General features: G+C 53.5%; 3 protein-coding genes and 1 non-coding gene across 4 annotated transcripts; 2 read left to right on the plus strand and 2 right to left on the minus strand.

Annotated features, from left to right (window-relative positions):
* Positions 1-210: 210 nt before the first annotated feature.
* Positions 211-281, minus strand: BO72DRAFT_t214. The gene has a single exon. It is a non-coding gene; the product is annotated as a tRNA-Gly (tRNA).
* A 138-nt stretch (positions 282-419) lies between these two features.
* On the plus strand, positions 420-2,429 carry BO72DRAFT_450657 (beta-lactamase/transpeptidase-like protein). The gene has a single exon (XM_040945302.1). It carries the CDS (start codon positions 563-565, stop codon positions 2,231-2,233), a length of 1,671 nt encoding a protein of 556 aa, XP_040798598.1. The 5' UTR covers positions 420-562; the 3' UTR covers positions 2,234-2,429.
* Positions 2,430-2,803: 374 nt separating this feature from the next.
* On the plus strand, positions 2,804-4,589 carry BO72DRAFT_450658 (PRCC domain-containing protein). The gene has a single exon (XM_040945303.1). The coding sequence runs from the start codon at positions 2,923-2,925 to the stop codon at positions 4,297-4,299; it is 1,377 nt and encodes a 458-aa protein (XP_040798599.1). The 5' UTR covers positions 2,804-2,922; the 3' UTR covers positions 4,300-4,589.
* Positions 4,590-4,654: 65 nt separating this feature from the next.
* Positions 4,655-19,592, minus strand: BO72DRAFT_515805 (AAA family ATPase midasin). Its single transcript, XM_040949557.1, has 3 exons — positions 17,777-19,592; positions 11,612-17,695; positions 4,655-11,559 (listed from the first exon to the last, which is right to left on the minus strand). Exons 1-3 carry the CDS (start codon positions 19,556-19,558, stop codon positions 4,756-4,758), a joined length of 14,670 nt encoding a protein of 4,889 aa, XP_040798600.1. The 5' UTR covers positions 19,559-19,592; the 3' UTR covers positions 4,655-4,755.
* Between the last annotated feature and the right edge of the window lie 158 nt (positions 19,593-19,750).

A 19,750-nucleotide genomic window follows, 5' to 3' on the forward strand; every position in this document is an offset into this window, starting at 1 on the left:
TTGGCATCATAAGCCATACCGAATAAAGCTTAGTAGTCTTGCAGACACGGATGCAGCATGAGCAGCATATAGCAACTTGGAACTTCCTGTCAAGCGATATACTTGGTAGGTTATATGCGGGGTTGTCAGCTTACAGCACCATTTGCTTCGGTGGATGTCAAAAAGGCATTTCAGCTACCCTGGTAGGTAGTAAAAAATCGAAAAAGTGAGTGCATCATCCGTGAATCGAACACGGGCCTCATCGATGGCAACGATGAATTCTACCACTAGACCAATGATGCTGGTTGATGTAATTTCTTCTCCACTAGGCACTATGTTCTTGCAACACCTTGATCTAGTCCAACTCCACAATCCTTCAATCAACAATTATAGTTCTAGATGCCAATTATTGATCCCTTACCCTTGCCAACATGTGACCCCATGGCAGTATGAAGTACTGGACTCCATGCTTATCAGCTAGCGCGGAGTCGGTTATCAGTCATCTATCCTGAACCATCATCATCCCATCAAAGCGGGGTAAACAATCCATTCGATCCTCTCGCGCAACAGCAACCGAATCATCATGTCTTCAATCCACCAAGCCGTACAAAATGTGCTCAAGCAATCCCCGACTCTCTATCGTGGTCCGGGCGGTGCAGTGGCCGTTCTTGAGGATGGAAACGTGCTTGGTCAACATGTCTGGGGATACGCTGATATCGACCAGCGCATTCCAATGACACCGGAAACGATGATGCCTATCTGCTCGATCACCAAACAGATGGTGTGCATGTGCCTTAAGGCACTAGAAAGACAACTGCAATCCCATCTCGGCGGTGACGACCAAGTCCAGTCGCATCTAGACTCCCACTTCCGCGAAGTCTGGCCCGATAGCCTCGACTCCTTCCCAGGAGCCTCGAAACCGAGCCTCCGTCAACTCTGCGACAACCAATCCGGCCTACGAGACTACTGGGCCCTGACTACACTCTGGGGCGCTCGACCGGACGGAGTCTTTTCAATACCCGAAGCCGGTGAAAAGATGCTAGAGCGCCTAGGTGCCCCTCATTTCACCCCAGGGACCCAATACTCCTACGCCAACACCAACTTCCACATTCTGGCACGGGTCATCGAGCGCTGCAGTCGCACCTGCTTTCCCTCCGGTAACAAGCCGCTGGGCGAGTGGCTCGGCGAGCATGTTTTCACACCGGCAGCAATGGCGTCCGCGCGCTTACATCCGGACAATGCCTCGTTGCCTGGAGATTGCGTGGGGTACGAAGGGGACGAGGCGCGCGGCTACATCGCCGCTGTCAACCGGATCCACTGGTCCGGTGATGCGGGCGTCGTGGCTTCACTGGCAGACATGATCGCGTACGAGAAGTTCCTCCATCGCAGCTGGGAGGACGAGACGAGCATCTATCGAGAAATGGCCCTCCCTCCCACGTTCGCGGACGGGACCCCGGCCCCCTACGGCTACGGCCTCGAGCATGTTGTGGTGGCAGGCGTGCCGACGGTTGGCCACGGGGGTGCTCTGCGCGGCTACAGGCTGCACAGGCGTCACGTTCCCTCTCAGAAGCTCTCTGTAGTGGTAATGTTCAACCATGATGCGGACGCCGAGAAGGCAGCGCAGGATATTTTGGCGAGGCTTCTGAAGAGAGATGAAGTGCTACGCTCAGTGTCCCATAGTGTGACACTCAGCTCGCAAAATTGGCCGGGATACTACTGGGACGAAGAGGCTTGCCTGGCCATTGAGGTGAAGAATCGCCCTGATACTGGGGATATTGTCGTCACCTATGCGGGCGAGCCGGACACTTTGGTCCCCGTGCGACCAGAGCGGGCTGAATCTCGCACCACTTTGGCCACGCTGGAGGATGACCGTCTCCGTCTCGACTGGCCGCAGCCGAATAGGCATATCACTGCTCACCGGCTTGTCCGCTCTCCTACAGAGCCAGATGGGAAGACTTTTGCTGGAACTTATGTCTGCCGCGAACTGGACTCGACTTTCTATTGTGCCGAAAGTGGCGGACTGCTGTATGGATACTTTGATGGCTTTCTCGGCCGTGGTCCGGTGCATTTTATGCGTTACTTGGGCGAGTGCAAGAATGGATCAGTGTGGGCCTTGGCCTGTCCGCGGGGAATGGATGCCCCTGCGCCGGGGGACTGGAGTCTCTGTTTCTCTCGTAGAGAGGATGAGTCAGTCTCGGAGGTGACGATCAGTTGTTGGCTGGCTAGACGTGCCGTGTTTGCACGGAGGTCGTAGCGGTTGGCTTCAGTTCGATATGGCTCAAGCCCGCGCTCACGAATATGCCTCGTCTATGCCTTTCAATGTTCTCCGTAACGGCATCGTGAATTCATATGTGGAGTATTATTTCAGACAGCCAATGATACTCGTAGAGTGACAGAACTCAAGCAGGAAGTTGAGCGTTTTGATCTGAACGGTAGCACCATAGACTTAGGGCTACAGCATAGCTGTTATCTTATCTGACGGTCATGTGAAAGAGCAGCATGATGTCACAGAAATTCCTTTTGATGCAACGTATAGGACTGCATTTGACCAGGACATTCTGCATGAGCCTCAGGGACTCGAACTATAACTCAGCTCGTGGCAGATAGAGTACCAAGCGACAAAAACCACCTGAAGTATACGCGCAAGGCCCGCAGCAATACACTCAAGCTAGAACCACTAACTTACCACGGAGGTCGACACACCGCCCGTGTTGCCGCCCGAACCATCAGGCCCCTAAAGCTACCACTGCAGTGGCACCTGAATGTTACTAGATCCATCGCCGCGCCTGCAGCCCAGCCAGCCAGCCCAGCCCGCAATCCCGCGCGCATCTCCGAATATTTGTTCCCTCAAAGCAACCAACCACCACCACCACCACCATCACCTTCATTACCACCTCCTCAACCCCCACCACACAGCTCGCATCCACACACCCACGAATCGCAATGGCCCTAGTCGCCTACTCCGACTCGGAAGCCTCCGACTCCGAACCCGAAACCACCACCACCACCACCACCACCACCACCACCACCACCACGACGAAGAAACCCACATCCACCGCAACAGCACCAGCACCACCCTCCACAACCACAACCTCATCAACAACCCCGAACCCCTTCCAAATCGACCGCAGCAACCCCCGCAAAATCCGCGTCGCCCTCCCTGACCTCAAACCCGACCCCAGCACCAGCACCAGCACCAACGAAGACACCGACGGACCCGCGCGCAAAAAGCCCCGAATCGGCGGCGGCGGCGGCGCATTCGCGGGATTCAATGCGCTCCTCCCCGCGCCCAAGAAACCCGCCGCCACTCCTAAACCGTCTGCGACCGGATCCACGAGGAAGGTATTCAGTCTGAAGACGGGGGCGACGCCGGGGTTCGATCGACAGGCGGACGCGGAGATGCGGAGTGAGATGGCTTTTGGGCGGTTAGGGGGCGAGGATGGGGATGAGACGATTCCGAAGGCGGGGAGTTTGCGAGGGGGTGAGGATGATATTCTGGGGGAAGGGGAAGGGGGAGGGAAGAACGAGGGTGCGAAGCCACCGCAGGAGGTCAAGTTGAAGGGGAATCCGATGATGTTCAAGCCGTTGTCGGTTGGGCGGGGGACGCAGGGGAAAGGGAAGCGGAAGGCCGCCGGGCCGATTGCTGTAACTGGAAGTGGTGGTGCTTCGGCGGCGGGGCCGTTGAAGAAGGATCTTGGGGGTGGTTCGTCGGCTGGTGCTGGTGCTGCACCACCTGTAGCGGCGGCTGCGCCAGCGCCAGCGCCAGCACCGCCCAAACCCAAGATCAGTCTGTTCTCTCTCTCCTCGTCGACGGAGGAGACCGTCACCGCACCAGCAGCGCCAGCAGCGCCAGCAGCCTACGAACCCCTAGTCTACACCAGCACCCAAGAGGCAGCGGCGCCCGCCGGCCCCGAACCTGCCTCCGCTGCCGCTCCCGAACTCACACACCCCTCCTACACTCCACCTTCAACCGCATCAGAAAACACCACCCTCGGCGCCATCGCAGACGACCTCAACCTCACTCGCGCTCAACGGCGCCAGCTCTTCGGCCGGTCCGCCAACCCCTCCAGATCAGCCGCAACCGCAGCAGCCCCGCGGGTCCTCCACTTCAACACCGACCAGGAGTACGCTGCCAACCAGCAGATGGCCCACGAGGACCTCGCGGCCGCGCAGCATAACCCCGTCCGGGCGATCGCGCCGGGCAAGCATACGCTGCAGCAGTTGGTCAGTGCGGCGAGCACGCAGCGGGAGGCGCTGGAGGAGAGTTTCGCGACGGGGCGGAGGAACAAGAAGGAGGCCGGGTCGAAGTATGGCTGGTAGAGGATTACCATCTTGCTGGGTGGGCTGGGTTGGGTGGTGATTGGGAGATCTCTTTGGCTGTTGGCCGCCAAGGGCCAAGGGCCAAGGGGGAAGTGAGAAGTGGGAGTTTGGAGGTGAAGTCTGATGCTGACGTCCAGGCTGTGTATGTAGTTACCATTTGATTGGTTATTTTCCCAGGGATAGGGATGGACTGTCTTGTAAATCTAGCAAGATATGGAGTGTCTTGTAGCAAAGTTGGGCAAAATTGCGCAGCTGTTTTGCGACATGCTAGAGTGCATGCATGATCTTGGTTCATGAAACAAATGATCAATTTTTCTCTATGCTGAAGTCTACATTCTGAAGCAGCTATCATGAATGAAAATCTATTTGCTAAACTACATGCAACCAGTATATACAGTAAATGCTAACCCAGAACTTTTGTATCTAACCCTAACGAAACACCACCCCGTTGAAACTCTAAGAAGAAACATCCACCACCTCGGCGAACCACTGCTTCAGCGCCGTCGCCAGAACCGCGGGGAGCTCGCGCACATCACGCACCACCAGATAATACGGGAAGGGGAATCCTTCGAGGTAGCGCTTCATCTTCAACTTCATCTCGCCGCTGCCGCTGTCCAGGTCCGGCTCGAAGCTGGCCTGGGTGAGGTCGAGGATGGAGCTGCCCTTGACCGCGTCGACGATGATGAAGACGATCATGATGCGCTCCTCCTGCGCCTGGCGCACCAGGCGGCTGATGGTCTCGTGGTCCTCGCAGATGCCGTCGGAGATGATCAGCTCGAGCTGCCACAGGTCGGCGTTGCCGCCGCCGGGGGACTGCTTCCAGCGCGCCTCGCGGAACAGCGCGATGGAGTCGGCGATCAGCTTGCGCACGTTAGTGCCCGTCTGCTGGTAGCTGAAGTGCTGGAAGACCTGGGTGCCGGCCTCCGAGGAGAACGGCTTGCCGAACTCGTGCGCCACTCGCACGTGGTCCTCGCTTCCAAAGCCGAGCACGCACAGGTCGCCGGCCTCGAGCATGCTCAAACTCTTCGCCACGAGCGCCAGCGTCTCGAAGGCCAGCTGCCCACTGCCGCTCTCCAGCATGGACTTACTGTCGTCGACCGCCAGCATGATCTGGTAGTTGCGCTTCGAGGGAATCGACCGCCGCATCCAGATCTTGTCCCGCTTGTACTGAGAGGCGATGTACGGGATGATCCGCTTGATGTTGAGCCGCTTGCCGGTGCGGAAGTCACCGCGGAGTTTGGTCGCAAGCGTGGGGGCAAGGATAAGTCGCAGCTGCTCCGTTAGCGACAAGGAGAGATCGGTGGTCGCAGACTCATAGTACGACCAGAGTCGTTGAGCTTCATCCCGTGGCGTAAGCGGGGGAAGGGTCGAGGATAGGTGGATTGCAGCCAGGTGTGCATCGACCTCGTCCAGTTCCTCATCGGCTGCGTCCTGGCCTGCAGTGGCATCTGCCCGCTCCTGGCTTTGAAGGTTTCCAGGGATGAAAGCACCGGCCGTTTGCGACTCAGTGGGGGCGCTTCCCTGGTCGAGCTGCATCTCGTCTTCAAGACGGTGCTCGGGGAGATCCTGGATGTTGTCGTCGGTGATGTCTGGCAGGAGTTCATTGTTCTCGTCCGGCTTGACATCCGATTCGACGCCCTTGTTCTGGTCGAGAGCCTTGGCTTGTTCTTCGTTGGCCTGACCAAGCGCTTGGGTGTCGGCAACATCGTCTTGATCCGCAAGATGTTCGAAGTCGGCATCCGCCATATCAGTATCCTCAGGCAGTCGAGTTTCGGCCTCATCGTCTTCCTGCTTGGAAGCATCCATTATCTCCTTCTGTCGACGATGCCATTGCTCGAGGACGTCGCCCAGTTTCTTGAACGCTTGGAGTTGAGGATCCTCTGGGTTGGAATCGTTGGCGCCGCCTTCATCCTTATGTCTTTGATTCTCATCTCCTTCCTGTGCAGCGCCAGTCTTCTGCTCTTTCTCGTCAGAGGGATCGGTGGAGCCACTCTCCTGCTGCGCGTTACCGGACGAGCCCTTCTCCTGGTTCTGATCTTGCTCGGCTCCAAGGCCACCGTTGACAGCTTCGCTAGGAGCGACCTCCTCGCCAGCAGCTTCGTTCTCATCGCGTTGGGCAAGGAAGTCATCTTCCTGCTTCTCTTCTTCCTCTGCCTCTTCGCCGGCCTCATTTGCCTCATCATTACCTTCAGCCTCGTCCGCATCGCCCAGCTCGTCATCGGGACCAGCTTCCTCAGTCTGATCAATCTCCTGCTCCTCCCCATCCTGTTCCATGGTCTCATCTTCGACGCCGTCTCCCTCCATTTGCTGCTCTTCTTCCGCAGGAGGGAGGTCATTATCCATCATGTCATCATCAAGGCCGTCGTCTTCCTCAGGCTCCTCGTTACCCTTCTCATCCCCATCAAGTTGCATCTCCTCTGGAAGATCGAGCGCCTCTTCTTCCTTGGCATGTGGATCGGTAACATCCATATCTTCACGCCCAACAGCCTCACCCTCCTCATCAGGAGCTTCTTCACCTTCTTCGTCATCTTCTTCCTCTTCCTCCTCTTCACCCTCCTTGTTTTCACCCTTCTCAGCTTCCTGGCCAGGTTGCTGGTCAGGCGCGGCTGTCTGCTCATCATTCTCCGCCGCGCCCTTGCCCTCTTGGGTCTCAGTCTCCTTCTGCTGATCATCGTGCTCGCCATCCCACATCTTCTCATCGACAGCCGAGGCATCGAGATCATCAACATCGCCTACCTCTTCATCAATATCATCCTCTTCGTCTGAGCCGCTTTCATTGTCATCCTCGTCGTCTCCCTCCTTTCTTTCGCCTTCCTCACCTTGCATCTCCTCCTGATCCATGTTGACCGCATCTTCAGAGTTCTCAATCTCTTCATCGGTCTTCTGCTTGTCCTCCTGGGCCAGTTCCGTCAGGTCCTCGTCGTCGCCTACATCCTTGCTGATATCTTCGGCTCCCTCTCCCTCGCCAAGACCGGTGCCACTCTCCAACTGTCCAGACTTGCTTTCCTCCGTGGACGGTTCAGACGGGCTACAGAAGCCTTCCGATGCGATCTGCGTGAACGATTTAGCGAGGATGTAAGACATCTTACATGTCTCTTTGTGCACCGTCAGGTAGCGATCGACCACGTCTCGACAGATATGCGCGAACTTATTCAGAATCGGCAACAGGGTCGCCGTCAAGGCAATGGCAAACGGGAGGCTGGAAGGCGAGCGAGTCTGGAGGTGCTGTAGCTTGTCAAGGACAGACTTGAGGGAAGTCGAGATGTCCTCCATGCGAAGGAGCCTGAGTGCCCGGACGAAGAAGTCGTCACTCCGGGACAGCGCGCCAGGGGCGGTGATTTGCGACGGAGCTTCGTTCAGCTTCTGGATACTGACAAGGATCTTGTCAGCGGCTGCGATGAGACTCGAGTCGTATTCTTCGATGGAAACACCAAGGTCATGGCTCTCAGACTCATATGCGACGGCATTGACCGTCGACCATGGGATGATCTGGCCCAGAACAAAGGACAGGTCAGGGCGCTCCTCGGTCCACGTGGCGAGGTCAAAATTCAGCCTCGTGAAAGCCGTGCAAGCTTCTTCTACGGTGTTCTTGTGCACACGTGAAGCCATTCCCTCAGGCAACTCGGGGAGATGGCTCAGTGTGGTCTTGAGGCGGTCAAACGTGTCTTTCCAAGCCTGTAGGCTCTCAATCACGCCTGTAGAGCTGATGCCCGAAAACTTGGCGTGAAGTCCCACGACAGTGATTGCCAGGCCGATAATAGGAGCCAGCCATGCAACTGCCCTTGTGATATCATCTCTTCCATTCGAGAAACCCGAATGGGCCTTGAAGATAGAGAGGGGATCGGCGGTCCAGAGGTTGGCGACCTTGGAAAGGAGTGAATCAAGCGACTTCAAATTAGACAGTGCGGGAGAGATCGAAGTTCTCTGCTTACGGACGAGGTGCAAAAGGTGCTCCATAGATCCCGAGCTTCTGGATATCTCGACGTTGCTAAGATCCTCAGAGTAGTCGCGCGCCGCTAAGCGGACACGAGGCAGCAGGTCCAGGAAACGGTGGAAATATGAATCTGCCTTCTTAAGTAACTGTGCGTCGGCGATGCCAGCTTCGAAAGCCGGGATGGTGGCAAGGACTTGGGGAACAGATGCCTGTGCCTCCAGCAAACTGGTGTTGACGTTACGTTTCACACCCATTTCGTAGATCCGGTGTAACGTGTCAGCATAGAAACGACGCTTCTGGACCTTGAGATGCTGGACATCATCCTTGTTCTCTTCTGTCAAGGTTTTCGGGGTCTGTGATTTGAACTCCTTGATACTCTCAACGACATATTTGACAAAGCTTTCGAGGTCTTCGGCAACATCGAATTCTTTCGAAATCGAACCATACACCTGCATCATGCTGCTAGCAGTGTTGTCGGGGTTCTTAAATCGAGGTGGTCTATCGATCCAGGCTTTCTCCTCCGTCTGACACATCGCCAGGGCTTCGGGGAAGACGAAGGAAGGAAGAACCAATCGTTGAGGAGCAGCCGTATCCTCGTTGTCCTCTGGCATGTCTTGCTCCAGGATAGGCTGAGCTGGCTGGGCCAAAGCCTCTCTATACTTGCGGACCAACTTGAACAGTTTGACGTGTGACCGTCTAGCACTTTCCCGGAGGGCGACAATGTTGGTATCCTTCCAGCTAGCAAGCTGAATCTGCTCCTTAATATTCTTCTCAAGTGCCTGCCTCTTTTCAGCCAACAATTTAAGCACAGGAGGTTCAAACTGTCTGTAACGCTGGAGGAAATTGTCGAGAGCAGACGTGAGTTGACTCAAGGACGGAAGATCTTCCACATAGAGCAGCAACAAGGACTGGAAGTTCTTAATCAGTCGGAGACGCTCGCTGTATTGTCCAACAGTGGTGGAGCGGAAGAACTGCTCCAGGGTTGCGGTAACCTCTTGAATGTGGTCTTTCAGCTCCATTTCACCGGATTCAGCGATCTGGATCGGAGCCCGGACCAAGGCCTCGTAAGTGATGAACCACCATGAGCTGACATCCTTGAGGCATTTGTCGTTCTCCAAGTCCAAGAGTTTCGCCCAGGTGGTCAATTCAAGTCGCCGCCAGCCAATGATAGTGCCTGTGATCTCGTCATACAGGGAGGCTGCTGAGTATTCTCTGCTTGCCACCAACTGCCATTCATACACAAGGCTGTGAAGCTTTTCAACCTTGGTAAGGAATTTAGCGACAGGTTCAGTGTGCTTGAACTGGAGAATTTCTCTGCAGCATTGAATAACGTCTGCGAGAACTGCGTGGTCGGGCCAGGACTTCTGGATTTGAGCAAACCGAGCTTTCGTCGACAGAGTTAGGTCAACAAGCTTCTTAGCTTCGACCATATTCGAATCCACGTAGAAATTGTAATTCTTCCCCGAGGTGACTTCGCCTGATTTCAGAGCATCCTCAAGCAGCAGAAGAACGCCGGAAAGTTGCTCCTTGGGTTGGCCATCAATGGTCAATGAGCCGTTGTCCGATCGTAAGGAGCCCAGTAACAGAGATGATTGCTTGACATAGGCCGACAAGACTTCCGCTTGGTTTTCGGAGTTGAAGAGCTTAGCGTGCAAAGATGCAAGTCGGACGGAAATTGCTTTGGGGTCGACACGGCTGGACACCTTTCCTTCTTCATCTGCATTCTCATCGTACGTTGGGAACAGTTGACGCAGCTCGTTCTCGTCGACTTCCTCTGCATCCTCCCAAGATCCCTTGTAATGATACAGTTCGTTCTTACGAGCTTCTTCCTCTTGGTCCTCTCGCAACTTAACTTTCCAGAGAGCATGGAACTGTTCGAACAAACGACGAAGAGTGTCGCGTCCGTTCCGAGTGGATATCAGCCCCTTGTCCGCGTTCTCAGCCACTCTGAGCGCCGATAATTCGTGGAACCATAGATCAGTGTTCAGACTAGATTCAAAGTAAGACTCCTTGTAAATGCTACCAGAAATGGGGTGCACGAGGCCACCAAGGAACGGAGTGGTCTCCCTAATGGCTTTGATGATTTGCGCATCACTGGACTGGCGAGACTTGCTCGAGGAAAGGAACAGACCCAAGTCAAGAAGTTGTAGAAACCGAACGACTAGAGTCGTGATGTCGTCGTAGGAGCGGTAATTCGTCGTAAGGCGTCTACTGAGCTGGCGAATGTTTTCACGAAGAAGATCAACCATCCGCTGTGACTCCGCATCGCTGTCGTCTCCCGCAAATTTGATGTTCTCCGGGTGGCGCTCAAGGACTGATCTCACGAGACTAGAGAACTCGCCATGAAGAATATTGAGTTCGGAGGTCTGCGGTCTGGTGACAGAAGAAGGCGGGGGTGCCGCGCCGAGCTTGCGCAGTTCTCCCTGCATGATTTCCTGTCGCAAATTGGACGATTGTCCAGAGAAGCCGACCTCAAATGACGAGATAGCTTTACCTCTTGCCGTTAGCTCCAGCGAGCGCCGGGCATGTCTCTTCCTCTGAACAACCAAGCCCAATGAGGGATCAAATGGCTTATCTGGAACAAAAAGCTGCAAGAGAATGACAGCCAACTGAACGATGCCGGCGCCTGTGCTATCCATCTGTTCTGTCATCAGGGACGACAATAGGCGCGGAAGCTGGCTTTGAGCGAAGCTCTTGAAAAAGTGGTTGTCTGGCAGGTTCGAGGCCAAGTTAATGCTCGGCAGCGAGAAGTCCTTGTGTGATCCTTGAGATTCGACACCACGGAGGATAGAAACAATCTGCTCCAGAGATTTCGGCTCGAAGAAATCTTTGTGAAGCATGACAAGCTCAGTAGACAACCTTGCCATTGCTTGTCGAAGAAACATAGCCTGATTAATGGCAAGCTCGCCACTCGTAAGGGTCAAGGCCTTGGAAAGTGTTTTCTTCTCCATCTCCAAAGCATTCATCTGGCCCAGGCTTGTGGTTCCAACGTAGGCCAATCTTTCCAACAGCGACAGAGACAAAGTTCCACTGACTGCAGCGCCGAATGCCGACGAAGGTTCACTTCCCGCGTATAAAGAGAGCCTGTTCAGGATGACAGGGATTTGAGTCTTCAAGCTTGAAGCATCAAGGGGCCTGGCGGGACGTCCAGCAAGTAGCGGCAGGATTGATTGCACGACTTGGTCTTCGACTGTCTGGCCGTTACGTAGTGAGGAGAGATCGTGATATTGACATAACACCTCGAACTCGGTAGAGAAGTAGGGCTTTTGCAATGCATCTGCATCTGGCACGCAAGCTGCGAGGTCCACGACTGTTTGTCGTAGGTCCTGAAATATGTTAGCAATGAAGAGCATAATGAATAATCACAGATGTTCTTACCTGGACTGGGTATCCCTCATGGCCGCTCGAAAGAATGGCTTCCTGAGCTGCAATCAAAGACTTGCGGACCTGGCTCAATTGAGACAAATCAAGGTGTGTCTTGGTAGCAATTTGAGTAAACTCAAGAGCAATATTCTCCAACTCCAGAAGAGCACTCATTTGGTCCTGGGTAGCAGAGGTAGCTGGCCTCCACGACTCCCAGAGTCTCTGCATGCTCAGACCTGTGGTCAATGCCCAGTTCTCATGGAAACGATCAAGAGCTTGGGAAAACGCCAGACCCAGTGGTTTCAAAGGGGCCCACCCGTCAAGCAACGAGGCAGACAATTCTCTTCCAAGATGAAGGTAAATCTGGAACTCGCCCTGGTCCACCTCGCTCGCGGTAGTCAAATTGTAGATATCGGAGCAGAAATTGATCATTGCACGAAGTGCAGGGACCACTTCGGAAACTTGAAACACGCTTTGATCTAAGCTCTGGATAAAATCGTAGACAGCCTGGCCGCAGTCGGACAAAAAGGCTCCCACTGGCTGAGTTGCATCTTTCATCAAAGAAGGGATGCGGCCAGAGGCGAGAGAGCGTTCCAAGCTGTTCATTTGGCTTGGCTTGAGATGCTTTCCGGATTCGTTGGCCCGCAATAAGCCCTGCCTCAGGCCCTGCAAGCCGAGCTTAGACTCTTGGAGTTGTGCCAGGACCATGAGCCAGCCAAGAGGAACACTTTGGTGCATTATCGACGCAAGAGGTTCGTTCACCAGAGGATGAAGGGGTTGATAAATGCCCTGCGTGGCAACCGAGGCAAAACCAACTGCGAAGTCCGCTTTGATACAGTCAAAAGGTCTGCAAGACGAATTGTCATGTATGACGGAGAGATATCGCTGCAGGGCTGCCAGAAGTGGATCGTCCGCATTGACTGAGGAATAGAACGGGAGGAGCCCCTGTACGCGCTGAAGATATGATAGGTCCGCGATCGAGAGATGATCCAAGCACGCTTCATGGAGGAGAGAAACGGACTCATCGCCCTCGAGAGCCGTGGTAACGTCCATATTCCACAGGGACCGAAGACGGTATAGTGAGGATTGGCAGGTGTAAGCAGGCACAGAGGAGATTGCGAAATTCAAATCTTCCTGCGGCAAGAATGAGATCTCAACACAACGATTCCGCATCGCCCGAGACAGCTCGCCGTGGCGAGGGTCCATAGTCAAGAAGAGCCTGAAATTAGGGTGCGGCTTGATAATTCGAGCATTTCCATCCTCTGTACGTTGTTCGTTCAGGATCAGAGTTCCGTTAGGCTCCGTCAACGAGTTCAATCTGTCGAGGACTGACGGGTTGCAAAGATTCGCATTGTCAAGAACAACCCACTGTCCATTCTGAACTGCCTGCGTCAAGACACCCTCTGTCCACTCAAACCCGACTTTCATTTTGTCCATCTTGTCGGAAATGCCTGATAGGCGCTGAGCCCGGTTGGCATAATCCTGAAGAAGAGGTTGGGGGTAAGATTCATATAGCTTCACAAGCGAAGCAACCACACTATCAAGCGACACGTCCGGGCTCTGTAGAGTCTCATAGAGCTGAAGAGGAATAGACGAAAGGTCCGCAGTGTCTCTCACGGCATACGCGGAAATAATCTGTCGCTGAAGATACTGCGAGATCTCCAGGAGCAAGGACGAGACTTCCCTCTTGTAATCAATTTGTTCAAACCCACCGACAAGATCCATGGTGTCTGTATCAGCGCTCAGTGCCAATTCAACCAAGCTGGCTCCGTTCAGCGCGGCGAGCTTCCTGATGAGGGTTGTCTTGCCACAACCTGATGATCCCACCAAAATGCTCGGCCAGGATTGCTCGACACACAGCATTAGTGATTCCAGGACCGACAAGTCCCTTGGGAGAATCTGCATTTGGGGATCCGAGGTCTGCTGTAAGACTGAATCACGCCGCATGAAGCCAAGTCCAACCTGCATGTAGCCTGGTGTCAGATTATGGTAATAGCTTTTCGGGGCCGTAAGAGAATCCCCGAAGACCTTCCCAAACAACTGAGACACCAAGCTACGGTCTTCCTCACTTCTGAACCGCTGAGAGATAATAATGTCCAGGAAATGGACGGCAGGTACTTGCAGGTTCCCTCGATCGGCCAACTGAAGCCACCTCTGGATGTCTCGCAAGTTGACCTCCCAGGGGCCACCCAACGCGCCTAGTCTGCGCTCTTGAATAGCTTTGTTAAGCAGTGAGACGAACTCGACGAGCTTGTCAGTCTGGGTGGCGGGACTTCCAGGGAATAGCTTGGCACAGATTCGCCTCAAATCAGTGTCGGTGAAACTATCGGCATATACCACAGTAAATCTGTTGACAAAGGACGCGGGAAGACCTTTCCGGCCACCACCCTGATGATGCGGGTTCTGCGCAGCGAAGAGGACAAAGTCGGGGTGTCTCTTGAATGTTTGATCGAGTTCAGCAACATATACCATCTGACGATGGTCCAAGCAAGCATTCAATCCTTCAAGAACAGACTGAGAAGCCAGATTCATCTCATCGAGAAGAACCCAGTCACCACGTTGCATTGCTTGCAGGAATGGTGCATCACGCCAAGCGAACTGCCCAACATCGCCTCCTTCCACTGGGACATCAGAACCAAAAAGGTCCGTCAGATCTGTTTGCTCAGAAAGATTAATTCGAGTGAGTGGCTTTCCGAGAGCTTTAGCAAGCGCAGTCACTAGCGTCGTCTTTCCAACACCCGGGCTTCCCTCAAGAAGGATAGGCTTTGGGAGCTGCAATCCTCGGGCGATTCTCACTGAGTTGCCGATGGTAGTAGGAGCATCCATAATGAATTCGGGGTCAGGTCTTCCTTGTGCATTGATGGGAAGATTGAAAGGTCCAACACGAAGGGAGGTGCTATCTGTGTCAATAGTTGACTTTTGCAAGTAAATGTTAAAGGCATCAACATCGAAAAGCTCTTGCAGCTTTTCTAGACACAAACGACGATTGCCTTCAAGGTCATTCAAAGCTGTCGCGAGGATTGCTGCAGGATTAGCGCCCAAGGTGTCGAGAAACACCATTGCGGCACCCTGCACCACCGCGAACATGGGATCAGAGCTCTGACATCTGTTGACGAACTCGACCCAGCCAAGGAGATCACGGATGGAAAGCGAAGATGTCGTGGAATTTTGGAATGTCGTTTTGAACCACTTGGCGAACTGCAGCATCGCCTTAGGCACATGCACCGATTCTAGCTGAAGCTTCATCCGAAGAATCGGCAGAATGTCCTCGTCTTCAGAAAGCTGGGGAGCCCATATTTCCGTCATACGGTTGCGAAGAGCGGCAGAAAGCTCGCGCTTTCCATAATCACCTCCAGGATTCATGGTAGACAGAAACTGGAAGCCCTCGTGAGCAACCACCATGGAGTCAATCGGGCCCTTTTCGGCAAGAAGAATGGAGCGATGAGGCTCCAGAACACTGTTCAACCTCTCCAAAACAGAATCGTCGGCGAGTGAAATCTCATCGAGAAGGAAGAACTGGCCCGTTTTCATAGCCGTGATCAAACTTCCATCAGACCATTCAAACAAGGCGTTCAACCGAGCGAGGTTCTTTTCGACTCGAAGTCTCAACTCAGGGTCCAGCGCTTGCAGTTGCTCTGCGCTGAGAGCACCAAAAGCCTGTTTCAGATCATCGACAGACGCTGACTGATCATCCTGCGAGAAAATAGTTCGTAGGTCGCTGAGTAGCTGGCTTTCGATTGATGCCCTATTCCTAACGGGTCTTTGAGCACCAATAAGATCACCCGTTTCCAAATTCACATGTGCGTTGATGATATACAGTTGTTTTCTGCAAATCTCGGCAACTGCTTGGCATAGCTGAGTCTTACCACATCCAGTCTCGCCTACAAGCAGAATAGGCTCGTTATTCTCGAGAGCGGTGGAGACAAGAACGAACAGTCGGCGCATCGCCTTGGTCCACACAATTCCCGGAGCTAGCTGTGCAAGATTAGGAGCACGCTTCTCCATCTCCGAGGCGCCATAGATGACATCCTCGTCAATCCGGACTCTCATCACCTCCTCGATCACGCTCTTGACTGCAGCCCTCTCCTGAGGATTGCGCACTCGCTCTGCCAGCAGCATGAAACCATTGATCGCCAATTGATCGCGATCATCAGCACGACGAAGCGCCCATCTAAAAAGATCACGCAAGGTTGCAAAACTGTTTTTCTGTTCGAATAGTCGATTGGCCTGGCGCAATAAGGAGAGTTTGCGGTAAACCGACACTATCCGAGTACAGAACGAAGGAGCAATCTGTGAGCGCTCCTTCAAGATATATTCCAGTTCGCTTTCAGGGATGTCGTCGAAATGAAGCTCCAAGAATCTATTCCGGAAGGCACGAGACAACACCTTTCGGCCACCGTAGAGACCGGCGGGATTCTGTGTGGCGAACAACATGAAGTTGGGATGCGGACGCACCACTTCTTGAGTTTCTGGGATGAAGAGCTCACGGTTATCATCCAACAGACGGTTCAATGCTTCGAGGACGTCAGAAGGTGCCAGGTTCAATTCATCGAGAACTATCCAGTAACCGTTTCTCAGAGCCTCTACCAAAACACCTTCTTGGTAGCGGAGGGTGCCATCGTCGCTGGAGACGTAAGTTCCCAAATACTCTTGAAGATCAGTGTGCTCGTGATTGTTGATGCGTACGAATTGGTTCCCCGAGACCTTGGCAAGGAACTCGATCATACTAGTCTTACCAGCAGACGTCGGACCCTGCAGCAAAACGGGAAAGCGGCGCGTAGAGCTTGCTCGGACCAAATTCTTCAGGTTCTTCTCGATGAATGGTGTGATGATATAGTGCGGTTGTTCTTCGGGTTGCAGATGACCCCGACGCATCCAGTAATGCTTGAATTGCACGTAGTCATTTCCGTCGTTTGGTGGTTTGGGTGTCTGGCCCAGGAGTGCTCTGGAATTCTTGACGTTGCTGAAGATGTGCTTCTCGAGCAAAGGTGCTAACAAACGCTCCGAGTCTTGACTGAGAACGGTAAGGAAACTCATAGAGAATCCCTCGTAGATTGCTCGACGCAAGCCGTAGATATGTGCATGATCGGCTACGTAGACGAGCGCTCTGACGAGTGTTCTGATGCTGAAGTGTGGACGCTGTCCAGCACCATCAGTGAGCTTGTTCTCCGTATTAAGCTTCTTAGCTTCCATGTAGAGCTGTCCAAGATCCGGGACTGCCCTCGCATCAGTCAACGCTAAATCGCCAAGGTACTTCTGAATCAGAGAGAGCAGGTCGTCCAGGTCGCTATCCGGTGATTGCACATAGAATTCCGTGAACCTTGATCGCAGACCAGGGGGTAGGTCCTTTTTGCCTGCATCAGTCGCGGGATTCATGGCACCAAAGATACGGAAATCAGGGTGACCAAAGACGCGCTCCACATCACCTGCTTCGGAGAGCAAGACGGACGGTGAACCTTCGCTACCATGGTGGAGAAGACTGGCGATGTTCTCGAGAGTATCTGGTGAAGCAAGGTTGACCTCATCAAGAAGAACCCACTCCCCGTTACGCAGCGCTCGGACAATCTTTCCTTGAACGAAAGCAAAGGCAAACTTTGCATCTCCTTGAGATACCTGCGACTCGAAATCATTGAGCTGCGCTGCGAATCTGTCCCATCTCTGCCGCAAGAGTTGGTATTTAGGTGAATCCAACTTCCTCTTCTTCGCGGGTTGTTCCTCGGCACCTTGAGAGCCCTGATCTGACTTGAATACTCCATCAGCCAATCGGACTGCTTCATGCCAAAGGTGTACTAGGCGAGCCCAGTTCCCTGCAGTGACACTCTTGGCGACAGAATGGAGAAATTTTTGGTTCTTCTTTGCCGAGAATGTCAATTCAAAGAGAGAGACAAACTCATCATGCATCGGTACGGCCATTGTGCGAATGTTGACTGGCTTGAAGCCACCAAGCAAATCAGTGCTTTCACTCTGCTGGGACAAGTTGACCACTGTGAGCTTCTGTCGCATCAGCGTAGCAAGCTGTTGAATGACAGTGGTTTTACCAATACCCGTCTCTCCGACGAGAAGGACAGGCTCGGCCATTTGCACAGAAGCAGCAACTTGCTCCATCAAACCCAAAGCAGCTCTCGTTGACGCAAAGCGAGACGAGGAGGTAGCAGCTTTCGAGAAAGATCCGGCCGGGACTTTTATCTTGCGACATGTTTCTCTTCCAAGCGTGAGGCTATTGCCTTGGTCAGAATAAGTAGGCGTTCTCTCGTGCATACAGAAGCGTGCCCGCTGCGGTGAAATTTGCAGGGCTTCAGCAACAACCAAGGAAAGGGAATCCGCCAGGGTCTTTTCGGGGATATATTTGAAAAACACATCCACGACGTCAAGGAATATTTCATCCTCAGCACCCTCTGGCGTCGCTTCGTAGCCGGTTTTCGCCCCCAAGCGCTGAAGCCGCCTGTGCATTCGGCTACAGAGCTTGATTAGATCACGAAGACCAGGAGTTCGTCCCTGAGAACTCTTGATAGCCAGGCTTCCGTGGAAAGAGGCACAAAGTCTCTGGTAGACGTCCATGATAGTGGCGACCCGAGATTCTAGGAGAGAATATTTCTGCGTGATGACTTCTCGAATTTCGTCGATCGCGAGAGAGTAAATCTGCACACGCTGCCACAACCTGCTTCCTAGGATGTTGGTGCTCGGGGCAATTTCTTCACCCGCAATGTTGTATGAAGACTTCATGGTTGCGATGATCTTGAAGCCTTCTGCGCATTTGATTCTTTCCTTCCTGCTAGCTATGGTCAACTCTCCCCGCTCGATGATAGGAAGAATAAGGCCAATAACTTCGGAAGGCGCGCGATCTAAATCTTCGATCAGGATCCAACGACCTTCCCTTGCCGCCTTGGTCAAAACACCGGGTTGCCAGGCGAAAGAGCCTGTAGCTGGTGAGGTCGAATACATTCCCAGAAGACTCTTTGCATCGGTCTGTTCATTCAAGTGTAGCGTGACCATCGTCTCCGCCTGGCCCATGGTTGCGGCGACATCGTTGATTAATGTCGTTTTCCCCGAGTTCGGTAAACCAACCAGCAACATAGGCCTAGCGGATATTAGTGCTGTTGCGATTTTCCGCAAGTTTCCAACGGCGGTCGGCGTTTTCACAATCGAGGACGGTTGAGGAGTATTACTTTGTCGTGGGACCAACACTCCGCAGATTTCGGCGGTTCTAGAAGTGAAATATTCTCGAAGCTTCTCAATCTGCGAAAGAGTATCGGGGGTAGACCGGTTCGACCTGGCGAGCTGAACCTGCTTCTCCAATGTGTTCCACCGACGTTCTTCCCACAAGCCAAGACACCGGTAGTCGATTGTGGTCCCCTCCCATTCGCCCTCGACGATATCGTCTGCAAAATGAGTTTTGATTAATTCCTCCAGAGCAGCATCCGCTGCTCGCATGTATAGGGCGAAGCATCGTATGGAGAGGTATCTAACGGATCGGTCGCGGTGTTGGAATAGCGATTGAAGCTGAGAGGGCGATACAGCCTTTGAGAAGACTTCTGGGTCGTAAGAAAGAAGCCTAAAGATCGCTAACAAGAGGCTCCGGATGGTGGCATCGTTTATTTGTGAAAGGGTTTGCTCATCACACGCAGCCAAAGCCGATAGAGGTCCAGCCCGAGCAATGGCATATTGGCTTGCAAAAGGTCGGAGGTTTGGCGCAAACGGTAGTACTCGAGAGAATGCGGAAAGGATATCGATTTGATCTAGCTGAGAGTCGGATAAGAGCCACCGCGCTGCCAAGTCCACAAAGATCGGTTCGTACAGGCAAAAGAAGCCTTCTGTACATCCGGGCCTCAATGCGCCAACCGCAAGCGCATTCAGGTATTGGGTCCCAGAAGCTGTGTGAATGAGTTCCGCAATCTCATTCGGAAGCTTCGCAAATAGGCGGGACTCATCAAGAGTCCCCTCGTAGGCAGGTCTAGCGTCCATGCTGAGCCCTACCGCCAAAGGAACTCTGGTTATGGGATTCAATTAGAGAGGAGGAGGATACAAACTTCGTCGGATTGCAGCACTTTTTTTTTCTCGCGATCATTTTCTGCCGCGGGATTTCCGCCTTGGCCCCACTCTGACGGCTCTTACCGCCCTCGCCCCAGCCACGGAGGTGAGATCAGAAGTCCGACA

Source organism: Aspergillus fijiensis, assembly GCF_003184825.1.
Source record: "Aspergillus fijiensis CBS 313.89 unplaced genomic scaffold BO72scaffold_47, whole genome shotgun sequence".
NCBI lineage: Eukaryota > Fungi > Ascomycota > Eurotiomycetes > Eurotiales > Aspergillaceae > Aspergillus > Aspergillus fijiensis.

Bases quoted from the DNA above. Each gene is read 5' to 3' on its own strand.
- BO72DRAFT_450657 (XM_040945302.1), top strand. From the start codon at position 563: ATGTCTTCAATCCACCAAGCCGTACAAAATGTGCTCAAGCAATCCCCG.
- BO72DRAFT_450658 (XM_040945303.1), top strand. From the start codon at position 2,923: ATGGCCCTAGTCGCCTACTCCGACTCGGAAGCCTCCGACTCCGAACCC.
- BO72DRAFT_515805 (XM_040949557.1), bottom strand. From the start codon at position 19,558: ATGGACGCTAGACCTGCCTACGAGGGGACTCTTGATGAGTCCCGCCTA. The intron at 17,696-17,776 runs GTCCCGGCCGGA...GGTTTGATGGAG, and splicing joins AAACATGTCGCAAGATAAAA to CAAGTTGCTGCTTCTGTGCA. The intron at 11,560-11,611 runs GTAAGAACATCT...AACATATTTCAG, and splicing joins ATGAGGGATACCCAGTCCAG to GACCTACGACAAACAGTCGT.